Source organism: Hyposmocoma kahamanoa, unplaced genomic scaffold (genome assembly GCF_003589595.1).
Source record: "Hyposmocoma kahamanoa isolate Upper Pololo Valley unplaced genomic scaffold, ASM358959v1 114, whole genome shotgun sequence".
In the NCBI taxonomy this organism is placed as follows: Eukaryota; Metazoa; Arthropoda; class Insecta; order Lepidoptera; family Cosmopterigidae; genus Hyposmocoma; species Hyposmocoma kahamanoa.
The window spans coordinates 9,038,802-9,053,871 of NW_020653383.1; the positions used below are offsets into that span (position 1 = coordinate 9,038,802).

Below are 15,070 nucleotides of genomic sequence, written 5' to 3' on the forward strand. Positions count from 1 at the left end.
ACAGACTAAGCATTTAGAATACAAAATTGTTCACATTGAATACATACATACATATACTTCACGCCTTTTCCATTGGGGTAGGCAGAGATAACAGTCTTCCACTTGCTACGGTCCTGACACACATCTTTCGCCTCATCAACACGCATCAGTGCTTTCATACACGCTCGTCGGTTAAGGGTACTTCTTGACCTGGCCCATTTTTAGGATGGCCTTAATTTGGTCAAGGTAAGTTCGCCTTGGTCGGCCCATACCAACTTGCCCGCTCACACTCGCCTTATAAATCTGTTTCGTCAGTCTTCTTTCATTCATTCTCTCTACATGTCCGAACCATCTAAGCATCTCTTTCTCTAGCTTTGTCACTATATCTTCTTCCACGCTGCAACGCTCTCTTATCACATTGTTCCGTAATTTCTCCATCCGAGTCACTCCAGCCATACTTCTCAATGTTCTCATTTCTACTGCATTAATTCTACCTTCATGCTTCTTCTGCTATATATTGAATACATATCTTGAACTATCAATAACATATGATATAATGTTATGCAAACTAACAGATACTTCTTCTTAATTACAGCTCAAATGGCAGTCGGTACAAAGTTCCACAGTACTCTAAAGAACTACTTCACACAGCCGCGCAGCCAACTACGTATCGAAAAGGAAGTCGAAGGTGTTTGGTCGTCTGTTGCTGATGTATTGAAGAGTATATCCTCTCCCAAAGCCATAGAATCCAATGTTGTTCACCCTGACTTGAAGTATAGGGGAATTTTTGATGCTATTGCTGATTACGAGTGAGTATTACATCTTTCAAACCATGTAGATACCGCGCCGTAGATTAGGTTATACGTACTGTCATTTTTTTACAGCAAATTTACGCAGTAGTGCTCTTTGTGAAAGAGTCGTCCAGTGAGGTGATTTAAGTTTATTTGAAAAGAGCAATCCCTAGAGTTTCTTGCTCGTTCTTCTCAGGGAGGTCAGCGTAGTGAACGAGCAGTAGCTTAAATGTGACGTTTTCAAGTGTAAATTTATTTTACCTATGGAATAAATAATCTTTGACTTTGACTTTGACTTTGAGGTACTGCCACCTTACCTATTTCTGCCGCCACGTAGTATAGCGTTACTGCGCTTCGGTTAAGATAAGGGCGCAATTATTCGACACGAATTTCATTGCGTTCACCTCGCGCGGTCGCCGAGCGGAGTTCGCGTTGCCGCCGCACACCGACCGCGTGAGTCTAACTGTCATAACAAAATACGCTCTATTCATTTAGCTTTTACGTTTTAACTTAAATGAGCATCCCGTGCACGCGGGCGAGTCTGGCTTGAATTTGGAGGAATTTAAATGTTGTTGCCTAGTAAATAGAATTCAGATTCGCATTAATGTACATGAAGGCGTGGTAACTGGGCGGTCGCCGCGCGGCGTCCTCGCGGAATCTCTCCTCGAGTAACAAGCAGTTTAAGTACCCCTCAGATCTTTGCGATTTATAGCTCTGAGTGGCCCAAGTGGGACACGTCGCTTTTTCGCCGATTTTTTTTCGGACCGTCTCCAGGGCCCCAATTCTGAAATTTTTTTTTAAACTACTGGTCATTGTAATTCCTTTGAGACTCCGCTTAGATTATATTGTAATTATGATAGTATTTCCTGTTTTTCTAAATGTAGTTGCAATGGGAGTTGAGTCTCACTAGTGTCAGTGGAATGCCACTGATGGCATTAATGCATTCAATCACTAACGATCGATGTTGCCTTACTAATTAACTACCTCAGAACATTGCTATGCATATCTTGATTTTTGAAAGAAAGAAAGAATATAATAGTTTGAATAGCGAATCTGGCAATAAAAATCACCACACTTTGGTTGTCGATAGCCTAGAGCGCCAACTCCAACCCGCGAGAGGCTTATCTAAATTAGGAGTTTATGGCCCTAGGAAATATATTTTCACAACATGTTAACATACACACAAAATACATAAGTTTATACAAAAATAAAATAAAAATATTTGAAAAGAAAATTCTTTTTTTTTTTAAATTCTGGCTCCCTGTAAATTTTTTTATTTTTTCTGGTCTCCGATGAAAAAGTTTTCTCGTCTCTGATTTAGATACTCCGGTATACTGCTGGTCATCTCAAGTTTATACTTTGAATCTTTCAATGCAATGATACTTATTGACAGACAACTGAGATGATTTAAAATCAGACGAGTGGGCCCAGGTGTCCTCAGTTACATTTATCCAGCATGATAAGGTTTATACTTCAATTGTACCAGGTTTAAAGCTGTGGTAACTAAATGGGAGACCAGTTGCTTTATAATTGAGAGATTGACTTTTCGTATTTATAACGGCATACACCTATGAATTCAATTTTTATGTTACGTACATTGACTTACAAATAAATGGACGACGGGTCTAATACAAAAACCACGAAAAAAATGTCCCAAGTCAACCTATTCGAAATTTAAATTGTAATGTCATCGCAGTATCGCGCTGTCAGTAGAACAAATGAAGACTAAAGCGGAGTGTCGCGCTCTGTATACGATTTTAGCGCCTTACAAGTGCGGACACTTTTTAGCGCGGACCCGACGTCCATATAATTGTAAGTCAATGGTTACGTACATATTATTTGCTAATATTTAGTAGCACTACTTCTCGCTAACGGTAAAGGAAAACATTGTGGTGCAGATTGCATGACGAAGACTTCACTACCTTCACCTTAGAGGAGATATGTAATGATGCTGATAATTACGGGACGAAGAAGTCGTGCGCCTGGTTGTAAGCGACACGTCTATTCATTACAGTTGCAGTGCCACTTAGAGATTTTAATCGCAAAGATCTTAGGGGCCCTGCCACTGCGCCCGTCACTCTTTGACATAAGTTGCCAAGTCCCATGTGCCTGCAATTTCACCAGCATCCTTCCCTTCCAAACCGGAACGCAGAAATGCTCACATTACTGCTTGGCGGCAGAAATAGGTAAAGTGGCAGTGCTTCCCTGGACGAACTCTTTCACAAGGAGCTCTACAGCTGCCAGTTTGATTTGATTGATTTGTATTATCTACCCTAAAGCCGGAAAGGTGTGACAATATATTTGAATTAAGCAAGCAAATTTCACCAAGGTAAAGGTGACCAAGGTTCCCTTTTTTGTGGAACTGTGTACATTTTACAATAAGATTCCGGAGCATATATTAAGATTATCATTTCCTAAGTTTAAAAACTACATTAAAAATATTTTGATTGAAAAGTCATGTTACAAAATTTAAGAATACGTGTTAGATAAAGACGTATGGAAAGACGACACGGCTCTAGACTCCACATAAACTTGAATCAAAGTCTATTTCATAGCATATATTTATTTCAAAAGAGCAATCCCTAGAGTTTCTTGCTCGTTCTTCTCGGAGAAGTCGGCGTAGTGAACGAGTAGTAGCTTGAATTTATTTTACCTACGGAATAAAGGATTCTTCAACTTTGACTTTGAAGCGAATCTGTTATGTACACCCCATTGACTTACAATTATATGGACGTCGGGTCCGCGCTAAAAAGTGTCCGAACTTATAGGGCGTTAAAATCGTATACAGAGCGTCATTCGCGCTTTAGTCTTCGTTTGTTCGACTGACAGCGAAGCAAGCAAAATTAGACAGTACTGCGATGACATTACAATTGAAATCTAACGTTTTAGCTTTTTCATATTCCTTTACATGTCACTACGTTTAAATAGGTTAACTTGGGACATTTTTTTCGTGGTTTTCGTATTAGACCCGTCGTCCATTTATTTGTAAGTCAATGGTACACCCCGATAAATTGGTACTTTAAAATGAAGTCCATACAAATACAATTAGAATATGCGCAGAACGATTTCGCAATTCATAAACAAAGACTGAAACTATGACATTTTCATTGTTCCGTAAACCTGATAATTGAGATATAAATAAATGCGAATATTTCAACATAACAAACATTCTTATTATCACTGCTTATCGATGACAATATAATGACACTGGCTTTATAGAATTTCGAGGCTATCAACATTATTTAGTTTAGATAATACAGTTTTGATCGAGAATTTCATGACAGTTTCACATTAGTCAAACTCGAATGTATTAATCCTAATGACACTTATAATTTTTATATTATTATTTTTATAAATCTACTTAACAACTACATGCTGAAAAAACAGGTTTGTTTTGAAAGGAAACTGCTTACTTTTACTAGACATCGATCGATTTACTAAACACGTTTTTTAGGCCTGTAATGAAAGAGGCCAGCGTACAGGAGACGGGGATCCCGTCCCGGTCTCACTTGTTGAGGGCGATGGGTCAAGCCGTCACTTCTCTCTTTTCTCTCACTTTTGACACGTTTTCCGAGGGTAGCGAAGCTTCTTCGACGTTAATGATTCATTACGACGTTTTCTATCACCAAAAAGCTTGTGGTAAATTTTAAATTAAATTTCGCACCTAACTTCGGAAAAACTCAGCCCGGATTCGAACCCACGGCCTCTGCTTGAAAGGCGGTAAGTGAAAGCATTAGGCTACCACGGCTTAACATTAGCCATATTGAAGGTATAATATTATACATTTATTCACATACACTTCAACAGATTAAATTAGGTACAACATTTAGTTTTTTTAATAATGTCACATGGGCGTGCTCACATTGATGTAATAAGTAATTTAAACGCAGTGGTAGTAACTAATTGGGTCAGTTTTAATGATATGTAAACTATAACTAGATGTCTGCAAATAGCATGCGATAATGATATAGTTATTCGTAAGTCAAAGGTAATGGTGATTTCAATAAATTATTCAAAATTTCTCTCTATCTATTGGCTGTCAATAACCATAGCGCACAGGAGCGTGACTCTTTGCTGTGTACTTACTTATTTCGCTGGCTCAGTGACCCGAAGGGGATCTTGGCCTCCCATACCAAAGTACGCCATTTCTGTCGGTCTTGTGCCAATCCCGACCATTCGGACGCACTCAGTTCCTTTAGGTCTTTGACGACTTCATCTTTTTTTTTTAAATAACGCACGCACTCAACATAGCCCCGCACTAGGAAAACCCTGTGCCGCGGGTGCCATGGGTACACACATAGACAAACATAAATTACACCAAAACTCACGAGAGAAATAAATGTAGGCCATACAAATATTTCTCCCTGCCCAGGAATCGAACCTGAGACCTCTGCGTGGCAGTCCGGCATGGTAACCGTTCGGCTACGAAGGCAGTTAAATCCTTCCAGCGATATCTTGGACGGACCACTGGACGATGACCCGTAGTTTGCGCCAAATACGCTCTTTTGGCAGCTCGATCCTCTCCCATTCTTTCCACACATCCTGCAAAGTCGAGCATATTTTATTTCCCCGGTTACGTTCGGCTGAGACACTAGTTCTTCTATCTCTCTATTGAATCTGGCCCTACTGTTCCCAAATTCTCCTTTGATTGGTCCCAGAATCTCTCGAAGTATCTTCCATTCCGCCACTTATAATTTATATTCTTCCTTCATCGTTAGTGTGTTGCGTCTATTATCAACCGTATCAAAAATAATATCGGGTAAATTTGTAATCCCAAGAGTCACTAGCTACTATGGGGATAGGACCGTAAAACGTCACACTATATTATTAATTAAGTTTTAAGTTTTGTAGGTCTATGTTTAAGTCAGTTTTTGCTAAGAAGATTGTAGAAGTATAAAGTGTAAAGATTTTTTATTAGACCAAATGACGGGAAGAACGAAGCCTGTCCACAGCAGTTGCAGTGCCCTGTACCCTGAGACATGAGTTGACAAGTCCTATGTGCCTATAATTTTACCAGCACCCGTACCCTTCAAAACAGTAACGCAGTAACACCATTACTGCTTGGCGGCAGAAATAGGGAAGGTGACATTACTTCTCAGGACGAACTCTTTCACAAGGAGTTTTACAAAAATTAAATAAAGAAACCTTGGAATTCAACACGAGATCTGACTGCCATTTCAACCGATGCGCACTTAATACCGAACATAGGAGCTATTTATTAACACGGGCCTTGAATAATTGTTGCTTCTATAAATACAATCTCAGCAGTCGAACAATTTTTGCGCAGAAATTACTCAATGTAATGACGCGTGTCTCAATTGATTGCGGTCTGTTTTAAATTGATATTAGTAAGTTCGTTCAGTATTCAGTCAAAGTCAAGTCAAAATGAATCTGAATTTTGTTTTTCAATCTGTCAAGGAAAACCGGGGATATTTTTATTTTTATGCATTTTATTTTTAGCTAAACAATCATTAGTATGAAGTTTGTAAGGCGTCGTCAAGGTATGAGATCATAAACAAGTGCCGTTTTTTTTGTAGCACCTGACTGAATGCCTGCAATTATTAAAAAAAAATAACTTTATACATTTTGAGTGCTATTGAAAAGCATTATATATTTCACAAGTATGAGAAAGGAAATCGATATCCTATTAGAGAACTTGACAGTACTTTAAATCTTTGATTGGTTTCTATTACGGGTTTTCACTGTTCAATATTACGTGTGATTACGTGTTTACTTATTTGCGTATAACGCTTAAATTAAATGAAAAAACCCCGAAAAAATACAGTGTACTCCAAAAGGTCAATAAAAATCACCATCCGTAAGCTTGTTAGCTTACAGATGGTGATTTTATTGACACATCGAGACCAATTTAATGAGCCCAACAGATGAAAAAGAAAAGAAATGAGAACAGTAGTTGACGAGTTGGGTAGTCTTCTTTTACTTAAGCATGTAATTAATGTGTGTGGATATAAATTGGTAGAATTTAAAATGGTAGTCAGCGGACTGGCCTGTTGCAGCATCAGACCAATGTATATTATTTTTTCTACTCCTGCACTTTAATCGGTTGTTTATAATTTCATAAACTATTATCATAAAGGCGCTCTTTCTAGTTCTGATTCAAATTTCTATTGTCTATGATAATAATTTAAATAAAGTTCTGTACACATAACTATAATGAGTTTCAAAAAAAGAACGTCGTATTTTTGCTAATTAAAATATCAGGACGCTACTCAAACGCTATACTTACGTAGTAACTATTAAGTAATCTATGGCTTTACTGCCTCTTGATTAGTTAAATTGGCCTAAATGTCTTGCAACCGGGCCGTAAATCTTTATAAAAAAAAAATTTGGTTAAAATATATGCGACACTTGGCCAGTTCTATCTCTTTGTTTTTTTGTTTCGTAGCGTTTGTGTGGCCTTCGTCTAAATATGTGAAAAAGCTGTATAGTAGAACCTTTGCCTGCCCTAAGAAATGGCTTATAATTTATTTTTTAAAATGCGTACATTAATTATTAGTTCTGTTTCATAATTTTATTTACTTGTAGAAAAACAATTGTATGCAATTATTACATAATTAAATCTTAAAATCTCGTAAAATACTATTAATGTCATTGGATTAACGGTATAACAAATTTCAAGTCGACGAGACAGGTGAAAGTATAATAAATATTCATTTTATGACTAACATGCTTACATTAACTGTGGAAAAGAACTTGAAAACGAAGGAAAAAAACCAAAACGCAAACAGTCTTTATTTCGTCTCAATAAAATCAAAAGAAAATTCAAAACAAAAGACCAACCAAAATAGACATTCTATCAGTCCGCCTCTTGCTGGCCGGCTAAGCAGGCGGCGTCAAAGATCAGAAGAAGAACAGATGTTCATTAAGCATCAAAAAAGCCATCAAATAAAAAAAAATCGCCTTGAGATTAAGGGGAGCTACGATACCACAGACAAATACAGATACACAGACAAAGCCCTCATACTTACAACTCCCTTATTTTTCGTTGGGGGTTAAAATGAGGTCTTCGTAAAATAACGTAACATCTATTATTCTTTACAAATTTCTATGTTGAGTTTAGTTTAACTACCATATTTTATAATCTTAGAGTGGTGCAGACGGCAGCACATCAAGCTACACATTGACGGATCTTGTTCCGTTGTACTAGAGGCGATATTCGAACGAATGTGTGAATAGCTTGATATGCTGTTGACTGTACAGTCAGTTTGGTCTTTCGGTGAACATAAACAAGAGGCTATGGCTTTTCATTTGTTCCCCAAGACACCTGTGTGAAATCACAAATATCCTCCGTCGGTCCTAAACTTACCCCTCGTATGTATATTTTTTCAGGGACAAACCAACTCTCATCGAGTGGAAAAAATCCGACAAACCTCGCAAGTCAATCCTTCTCACGTACGACAATCCTGTACAACTGGCGGCGTATTTCGGGGCAGTGTCCAACGACTTGAACTACAAGCATTTAAATGTACGAGATGCCTTATTAGTCATTGCTTACACGGACGGTTCAAAGGCGGACGCGTATCATTTGACGACAGACAAACTGAGGGAGCATTGGGCGCAATGGTTGATCCGGCTGGAGGAATACATGCGGAAGTATGGCAAAGACGGGGAGAAGATTCTGCAAGGTGGTAAAAGATTGTTTGAAGAGGATATTGAACATCTCTAAATAATTACGGTGAGTACTATGTTGCCAACCAATACAATCAATCAGTCATTAATAGAGATGTTAATGATGTTGTCGTTAACGATGATAATAAAGATAAAACACCTTTATTTTAAAAGATTATAAAAATAGAGTAGTCGTGCTTAGATTTCAATTTAAATCCCACGTACTACACCATTTACCCATTTAGTTTGGGGTCAGGCTTTCGTGTACTTCGGAGCCAGGGCGCTCTGTCCTGGCTTGGCGTTGGTGAGATAGTCAGGGCGTTCAGGACCCCAGATCAGAACTTTTCGATATTTTAACGGAATCATTCTGTCGTCGATTGGATCGTTTTCCAATCGAAGGGCGTTTTCCGGGCTATTCAGAACATTCAAGTTAAGCGTTCGATTCGGGTTCAAATACGATATCGTTATCCAACAGCGTTTACGGAGTTAGTCGGTGAAATAGATTATAGAAAAATGATAATCCTAGGTCTAAAATATAGGAATGCATTAGACTTGCAATAAAATAAATTAACAAAATCCAGACTCCATTTAAAATAATAAGAGATTTCCATAATGTTTCCATATTACATACTTTTTTTGTAAACAATAGGACGTTAGGTGACTTTCATTCGAGATCTGTGTTCTGAATAATGTTTGTAACCTTCGCCGGTCGAGAAGTTAGAGTAATCGTACGGGTGTGACGTCATTTCGGTTCGGTTCTCTGAATACGACAGTTTGACGTTCAATTTGGGTGTTGTGAATAAAAATGAAAAGAAATCGCACGATATCAAATCGAATCGGTCGACAACTGAGTTATCGTAAGGTTATGGATCGACCCCATGTCTTTCTCGATATTGTTCCAACATGCAGCCGAGGGTCTTCCTCTTTCAGGGGGTTTTGTGGGGATGTTTTGAGTAACTTTTCTCTCCTGAAGAAAATTTATTATTATAATATTAGTTTATAATACTTACTTATATAATATTATCAGTACCAAAACATTGCAATTTAAAATACAATGTCAAGCGATAATATGATCGTCTCTGATAACTACAATTCGTACTATGCACAATCTGGTTCACATAAATGAAAAAGAAATATAAAATATTGTTTCGTTTATTCAATATCATGATTTACTACCTGATTTTCAAATATTGTTTTGTGAAAATACTTTAGTACTTTGTTATTATTATTGATTAAAAAATCGGACTCGACGAAAAATCCCTTCCATCTGACTGGACTCGAACCAGCGTTTGTTGCCATACCGGGGTTACAGCTCTTTGCCAACTGAGCTACAGACCAAGTTAGCAGATCTTACGAATTTCTTTGTTATGCATAGAGCAGTGAAAGATCGCTAACTATTCCTAATGAATAAAAGGCAGGTGAACTATCAACGTAGATAGTTCCTAGTTCATACTGAACTAAAAAGACCGATGAACTATTAAGACTGTGCAAGACGATCTAGTTTATGTCGGTTAGTGTCGGGAATATATTCCTAACAATTCGTAGTTCATGAACTACTCAAACCTAATCTCTACTAGTAATAAAAAAAATAAAAAAGAATTATTGGTAAAGTACAATGTTATCCAATACCAAAAACAAAACAATATGAATTTCAATTAGGTACAAAACATTTCATTGTTTGTAAATAAGCGTTACATGTAACCAGTGATTGGAATTGAGGGAGTTAATTTACGTAAACTAAAGAATCCCGGGACTTGTTGGAATTGATTGTATTTGAATATGCGTATTATTTATTGAAATTTACACAGTGTACACACAAAGAACATTGGCGACAAATTATTATTTCCTAATTAATTAATTAAATAAATAATTAATTATTGTTTAAAAAAATAATATTGTGGTTGTATTTATATAGGTACTTAAGTATTTCAATACTTTAGTCATTTAAAAAATAAACATTATACACTATATTGTAGACTGTTTAGAAAATAAACTGTAACTATAAAAAGAACCGACCAAGTTCGTGGAATCACATCGTTTTGCCAAGTTTTATTGAAATTGGCTACTGGATAGTGCGTGAAACCGGATTCATTCTGTAGTTTGCCACCCCTAGAGATGGAATATTTTCTTAAATTTAAATAGGACCTATACTGAGGTACCCTTTTTTCAACAAAAAAAAAAGAATTAATAAAATCGGTTCACAATAAACCACATAAAAAACCAGTCGAATTGAGAACCTCCTTTTTTGAAGTCGGTTAAATAGTTACACACAATGATGACGAAATGGGAATGTCCATAATTAGAAAACGTTCGTACTTTAGGTAAATTAACTACCTCCATTCCAGTCACTGCAATAACACTATGCTAATAATAGCTGGTTATGTGTTGATGCAAATTTGGAAAAGTTATTGTTTATGAAGTACAAATGCTTTTTTTTTTTCTATTAATTGTAACTAATTCACCACTATATATTTATTTTTCAGTGGAGATAAAGATATCCATCAGAGCTGCCACAAGCAAGCACCGAAACTTAATGTCTAAGAAATCGAACAAATATGGTGAACAAATTCTAAAATGTGTTATAACGAAAAGTCGAATGAACAATGTTCATAGTCGAAAGTGGTAACGAAATATAGATAGGGTAGATATTTGAGTAATTCAGTAAGTTATTTGTTACAATTCGGATAAGTTGTCATAAAGACTGGTTAATTGTTCATTGATTCGATGTTAAAATAAGGGAAACCTTACAGTCTTAAAGCGGCGGGTTTCCAAATTGTCTATAGTCTCCTTAAAATGTTGTGGTACGGTGATTCACGAACTAGTGTTCACTACGTAGTTTCCGTGGCAAGTTTTATTATTTTAGTAGTAGATTTAATATACTTGAATATTTAAATAATAAATATTACCACTGAAATTAAGTAGTGAACACCAGTCCGAGAATGACCGATTAATTACTACATCTTTACATAGATATCTGTCTAATATATTTTCGCTAAGTTTTATCTTATCTTGTTTAAAGGGAAGTAATGGACAAGAAGTAACGGTACAATGATATTATTCAAGTCTTTTATATTGTTCTTTAATTATATTCACATGTATTGCTCCTTGTCGTCATAAGACTGCAGATTATTACAGTGGTAAACGCCGAATACGAAATTGGTACTTATCCGTTTTCTGCAGCACGGATCGTCACGAAGCACACTCAGTGCTCATGTATAAAGTGGAGCTCGTTTACAAAATTTTTTCTAAATTACTAATTGGTGACCGTTTTCTGGCCGCCGAATGTTACAGCATAGCTGGAAGGAAGGCCGCCCAGTCTCCTTATAATTATACCACCTGCAATAGTGTCCAAGTGAAGCGCTAAAATGGACCTCGTTAACTGTTACTCAGATTCTCACACGGTTCTCACTTGGAGTACCATACAGATCAATTTACAATATTGATACACATATTTGGACGAGCACTCAGTATATGAAGTTCTTTAAATGATTTAGCAATTCTGCGTCCCCTTTCAGTGCAAATGCCATCGTCGGTTTTACAAAATGTAATAATAATATTAATTTGCTTTTGCTTCATTGTCTTCAACAATTTGATTGCCTTCCTTTCGATTACGTCTATGCTTCAGATAATTTTATTTTATGCCAAATAATATTAATACCTAGTCAGCGATCGTTCTTAGAATAAAGTATCCATTTACATGTAATAAAAATATAAAGAACCGTAGCATTTTTCTAACTTTCCGAACGTAAGTTTAGTAAAACGAATTGCCTGTTTGTATTCATTAATAGAAAATAATTCGCAAATGAAATCAAACACTATCGCAACTTAAATTGTGGAATCGAGAAAAAACTTCAAAAAACTTCAAAAAACTTCAAAAAATTACTGAACGAAACCAATACATTTAAAATATTTCTAAATTGCACACACATCAATCATCACAAATCAAATCGTGTTTTTTCAATTCCACAATTTTGAGTTACGACAATATTTGGTTTCATGTGCAAATTAAAAAATAGAAAAGAAATAGTGATAGGCTGAATAAGAACTGCTCACTATAGCAATAATTCTAAACATTCTACCAATGCATTCTACTTATAATTTTGAACAAATTGAAAAAAAAGCTTAAAGTACGTACATACAATAATTCGGCAATGATTATTTTTTGAACGTCATCGTTTTCTCTGTTGATTTCGATTGTTTTTAAATGTTCGTTCTTTAATTAAGTTTACATTCGTTTTGGAAATAATTTTCGTTATAGTGGTAGTGGAACTTTTAAGTTTTGTTACTGTACATATTATTTACTTAATATGGGGACTAATTGATAGCATATATAAACTTTGAATAATTTAAAATGTGAATTTATGATACTAAGAAAGGGTCTGTGTTGCCATATGAAATTATTGGTGTTTAATCTCGCAATCACATAATTAATTTAAGTGTATGTACTGTTCATGTAAACCCTTAGTTCCCTAGGGGACAGGTGGACCCCCAGGGGTCCACGGGAGACTCGACGGGGGTCTACGTTGGCGTGACAAAAAATCATATGGATATGGAAGAAATGTAGCTGCAGGGGGTCCACCGGAACCAGATAAATTTTGAAAGTGGTCGTTGAGAAAAAAAAAGTCGGGGTACCTCTGGTGTAAGCTGATAGTCAATGTTACGATCTCTAGAATACATGTTGTGTTAGAATTGAATAAATATGTGTCGATGCCGTCTTAAATAACAGATCATGTTGTTTTTATTTGCTCAAAATTAAAAGTCTGTTTTTTTTCACTTATAATTTGTTAAAAAGATTCTAACGCACTTCAATTGTGTTCGCGAGACTTGACATCATTGTTTTTTTATTTCTAGTTTTGTTTAATGACTAGGCACTAATGCGCTCAGTATGTCCCCTAATTAGTTATAAGTTCTTCCTATAACTATTAATATTACAAGATTATATAATGCCTTAAAATAAACGGCAATAGTAATCTCCAAACTAGCATAACTTCTGATTAAGTTTTTATTGTTATTCTATTATTAATAAAGTATTTAGAATTTGTATACTTGGATTTTTATTTTACTAACTTCAACGTGTGCTGAAAGTAGGTAATAAATATTTGAAGTTATTTGTTTATTATGGCTCTTTTGTTTTAAAAGAAGTATGGCATCTAGTAGAATAGTTCGTACGATCAGCCTTGTTGCCAAGAGTAAAAGTTCACAAAGGGTCGAGAAGATGGCGCCACAGTCGCGTAACGAACAATGTAACCAAATATGAAAGTGCCTCACAGAACCTGCCGCACAACGTTGCTCTATATCTTGGAAATCGGTCGTGTTATAACAAAAACATGAATGAAATCCTTATAACGCCACTAAATTATATGTTGTGCTATTGAGTTTGTGACTTCGTTGGAGGCGATGGCCGTTTCGGTTTAGTAGGATTATTGCAACTTTGGCGGGAAATCTAGTGGCGGAATAGCGTACAATTTTAGAGGTATTCGAAAAACGCCGGTTGGCGGTTGTGCGATTGTCTCGTAAGTTCTGAACTCACTGAAAAGTTCGTTACATTTGAACAATTTCTTCGAAAAATCAACAATTGAACATTTGATTAACAATTTTAAAAGGTGTTGTTATTTATACGTAAATTAGACGGTTTTATAACTGTGCAAATGATTTTTGTTCGGAACAATAATAAGTGTATTCAATTCGGAATTGTATGCCGATCCTGTAAGTATTTACTATTGTTTTTAATTTTATATTTAATTATAGAAACTGTTCAAGATAAATACATTTTCAGAATATCCTCACTCAATAGGTAAACATCTGTTATCATTTAGTAATTAAAACTAATATATTATTAAGGCTACTCGATTATTTTACGCATACGAATTCCCGAGCACTAGCTAGCATAATATAAATAATAGAAATATCGAAAGACAAAAATCATACCATGACAAAAATTGTTGTAGATAGTTTCGTATTTCTTTACAAGTATTGCTATGTTAATAAATAAAGTTTTTAAGTTACTTTCTTTAATTATAATTTTATCGTCTAGTAATACATTATTTCATCACACTTTCTCGTAAATAGTGTCATGCCATGCAGGCAAAGTCGACCGTAATGTCTTAAATTATACACTCGGGCTTTTTCATTACATTATCGCCCTATTGGTTTTTTTACGTCAAGATTAAACAAAAAGTTTCTATTGTTTCTATGCTCGAAAAATCTGAACGTACCTGTATTTTGCATAAACTTGAAATATTAAAAAAACTAAACGCTTGCAATTTAACTATATTTTACTAAATTTATTTTGTGAATTCAAATTCTGCAGTATTTTTATAATTTGGAAATTATTTATTTTGTATCTAATACATTGCGGCTGCATATGTCTGTTCCTTCTTTTATAACATTTTATTTCGTGTTGTGTTATCTATAGAAGAATAGCTGGCAATCTGTTAAAAAAAAATAAACCCGCCATTTGCAAAATCCGTAAATGTTGTGTTGTGAAGCGAAGTTTATTTATACAAGAAATAAATTATCGTTGTATCTATTTCTTCGCAAATGTGAAGAAAAACATTGTATGTAACACGGGCGGTAAAAATTACAATCGTCGAGTTATTCGTTAGTAATATCTTATTTACCGCCCTTAATAATCAATGTAGACTATTAAAGATGAGTTTGAGTTCTTAGGG

General features: G+C 35.5%; 1 protein-coding gene across 1 annotated transcript; it reads left to right on the plus strand.

Annotated features, from left to right (window-relative positions):
- The first annotated feature begins 480 nt into the window (after nt 1-480).
- Nucleotides 481-12,338, plus strand: LOC113239627 (mitochondrial genome maintenance exonuclease 1-like). The gene is made up of 3 exons (XM_026476688.1): nt 481-788; nt 8,121-8,466; nt 10,883-12,338. The coding sequence occupies exons 1-2, from the start codon at nt 541-543 to the stop codon at nt 8,455-8,457; spliced, it is 585 nt and encodes a 194-aa protein (XP_026332473.1). The 5' UTR covers nt 481-540; the 3' UTR covers nt 8,458-8,466; nt 10,883-12,338.
- The last annotated feature ends 2,732 nt before the right edge of the window (nt 12,339-15,070 follow it).

Bases quoted from the DNA above. Each gene is read 5' to 3' on its own strand.
- LOC113239627 (XM_026476688.1), top strand. From the start codon at position 541: ATGCAAACTAACAGATACTTCTTCTTAATTACAGCTCAAATGGCAGTC. The intron at 789-8,120 runs GTGAGTATTACA...ATATTTTTTCAG, and splicing joins GATGCTATTGCTGATTACGA to GGACAAACCAACTCTCATCG.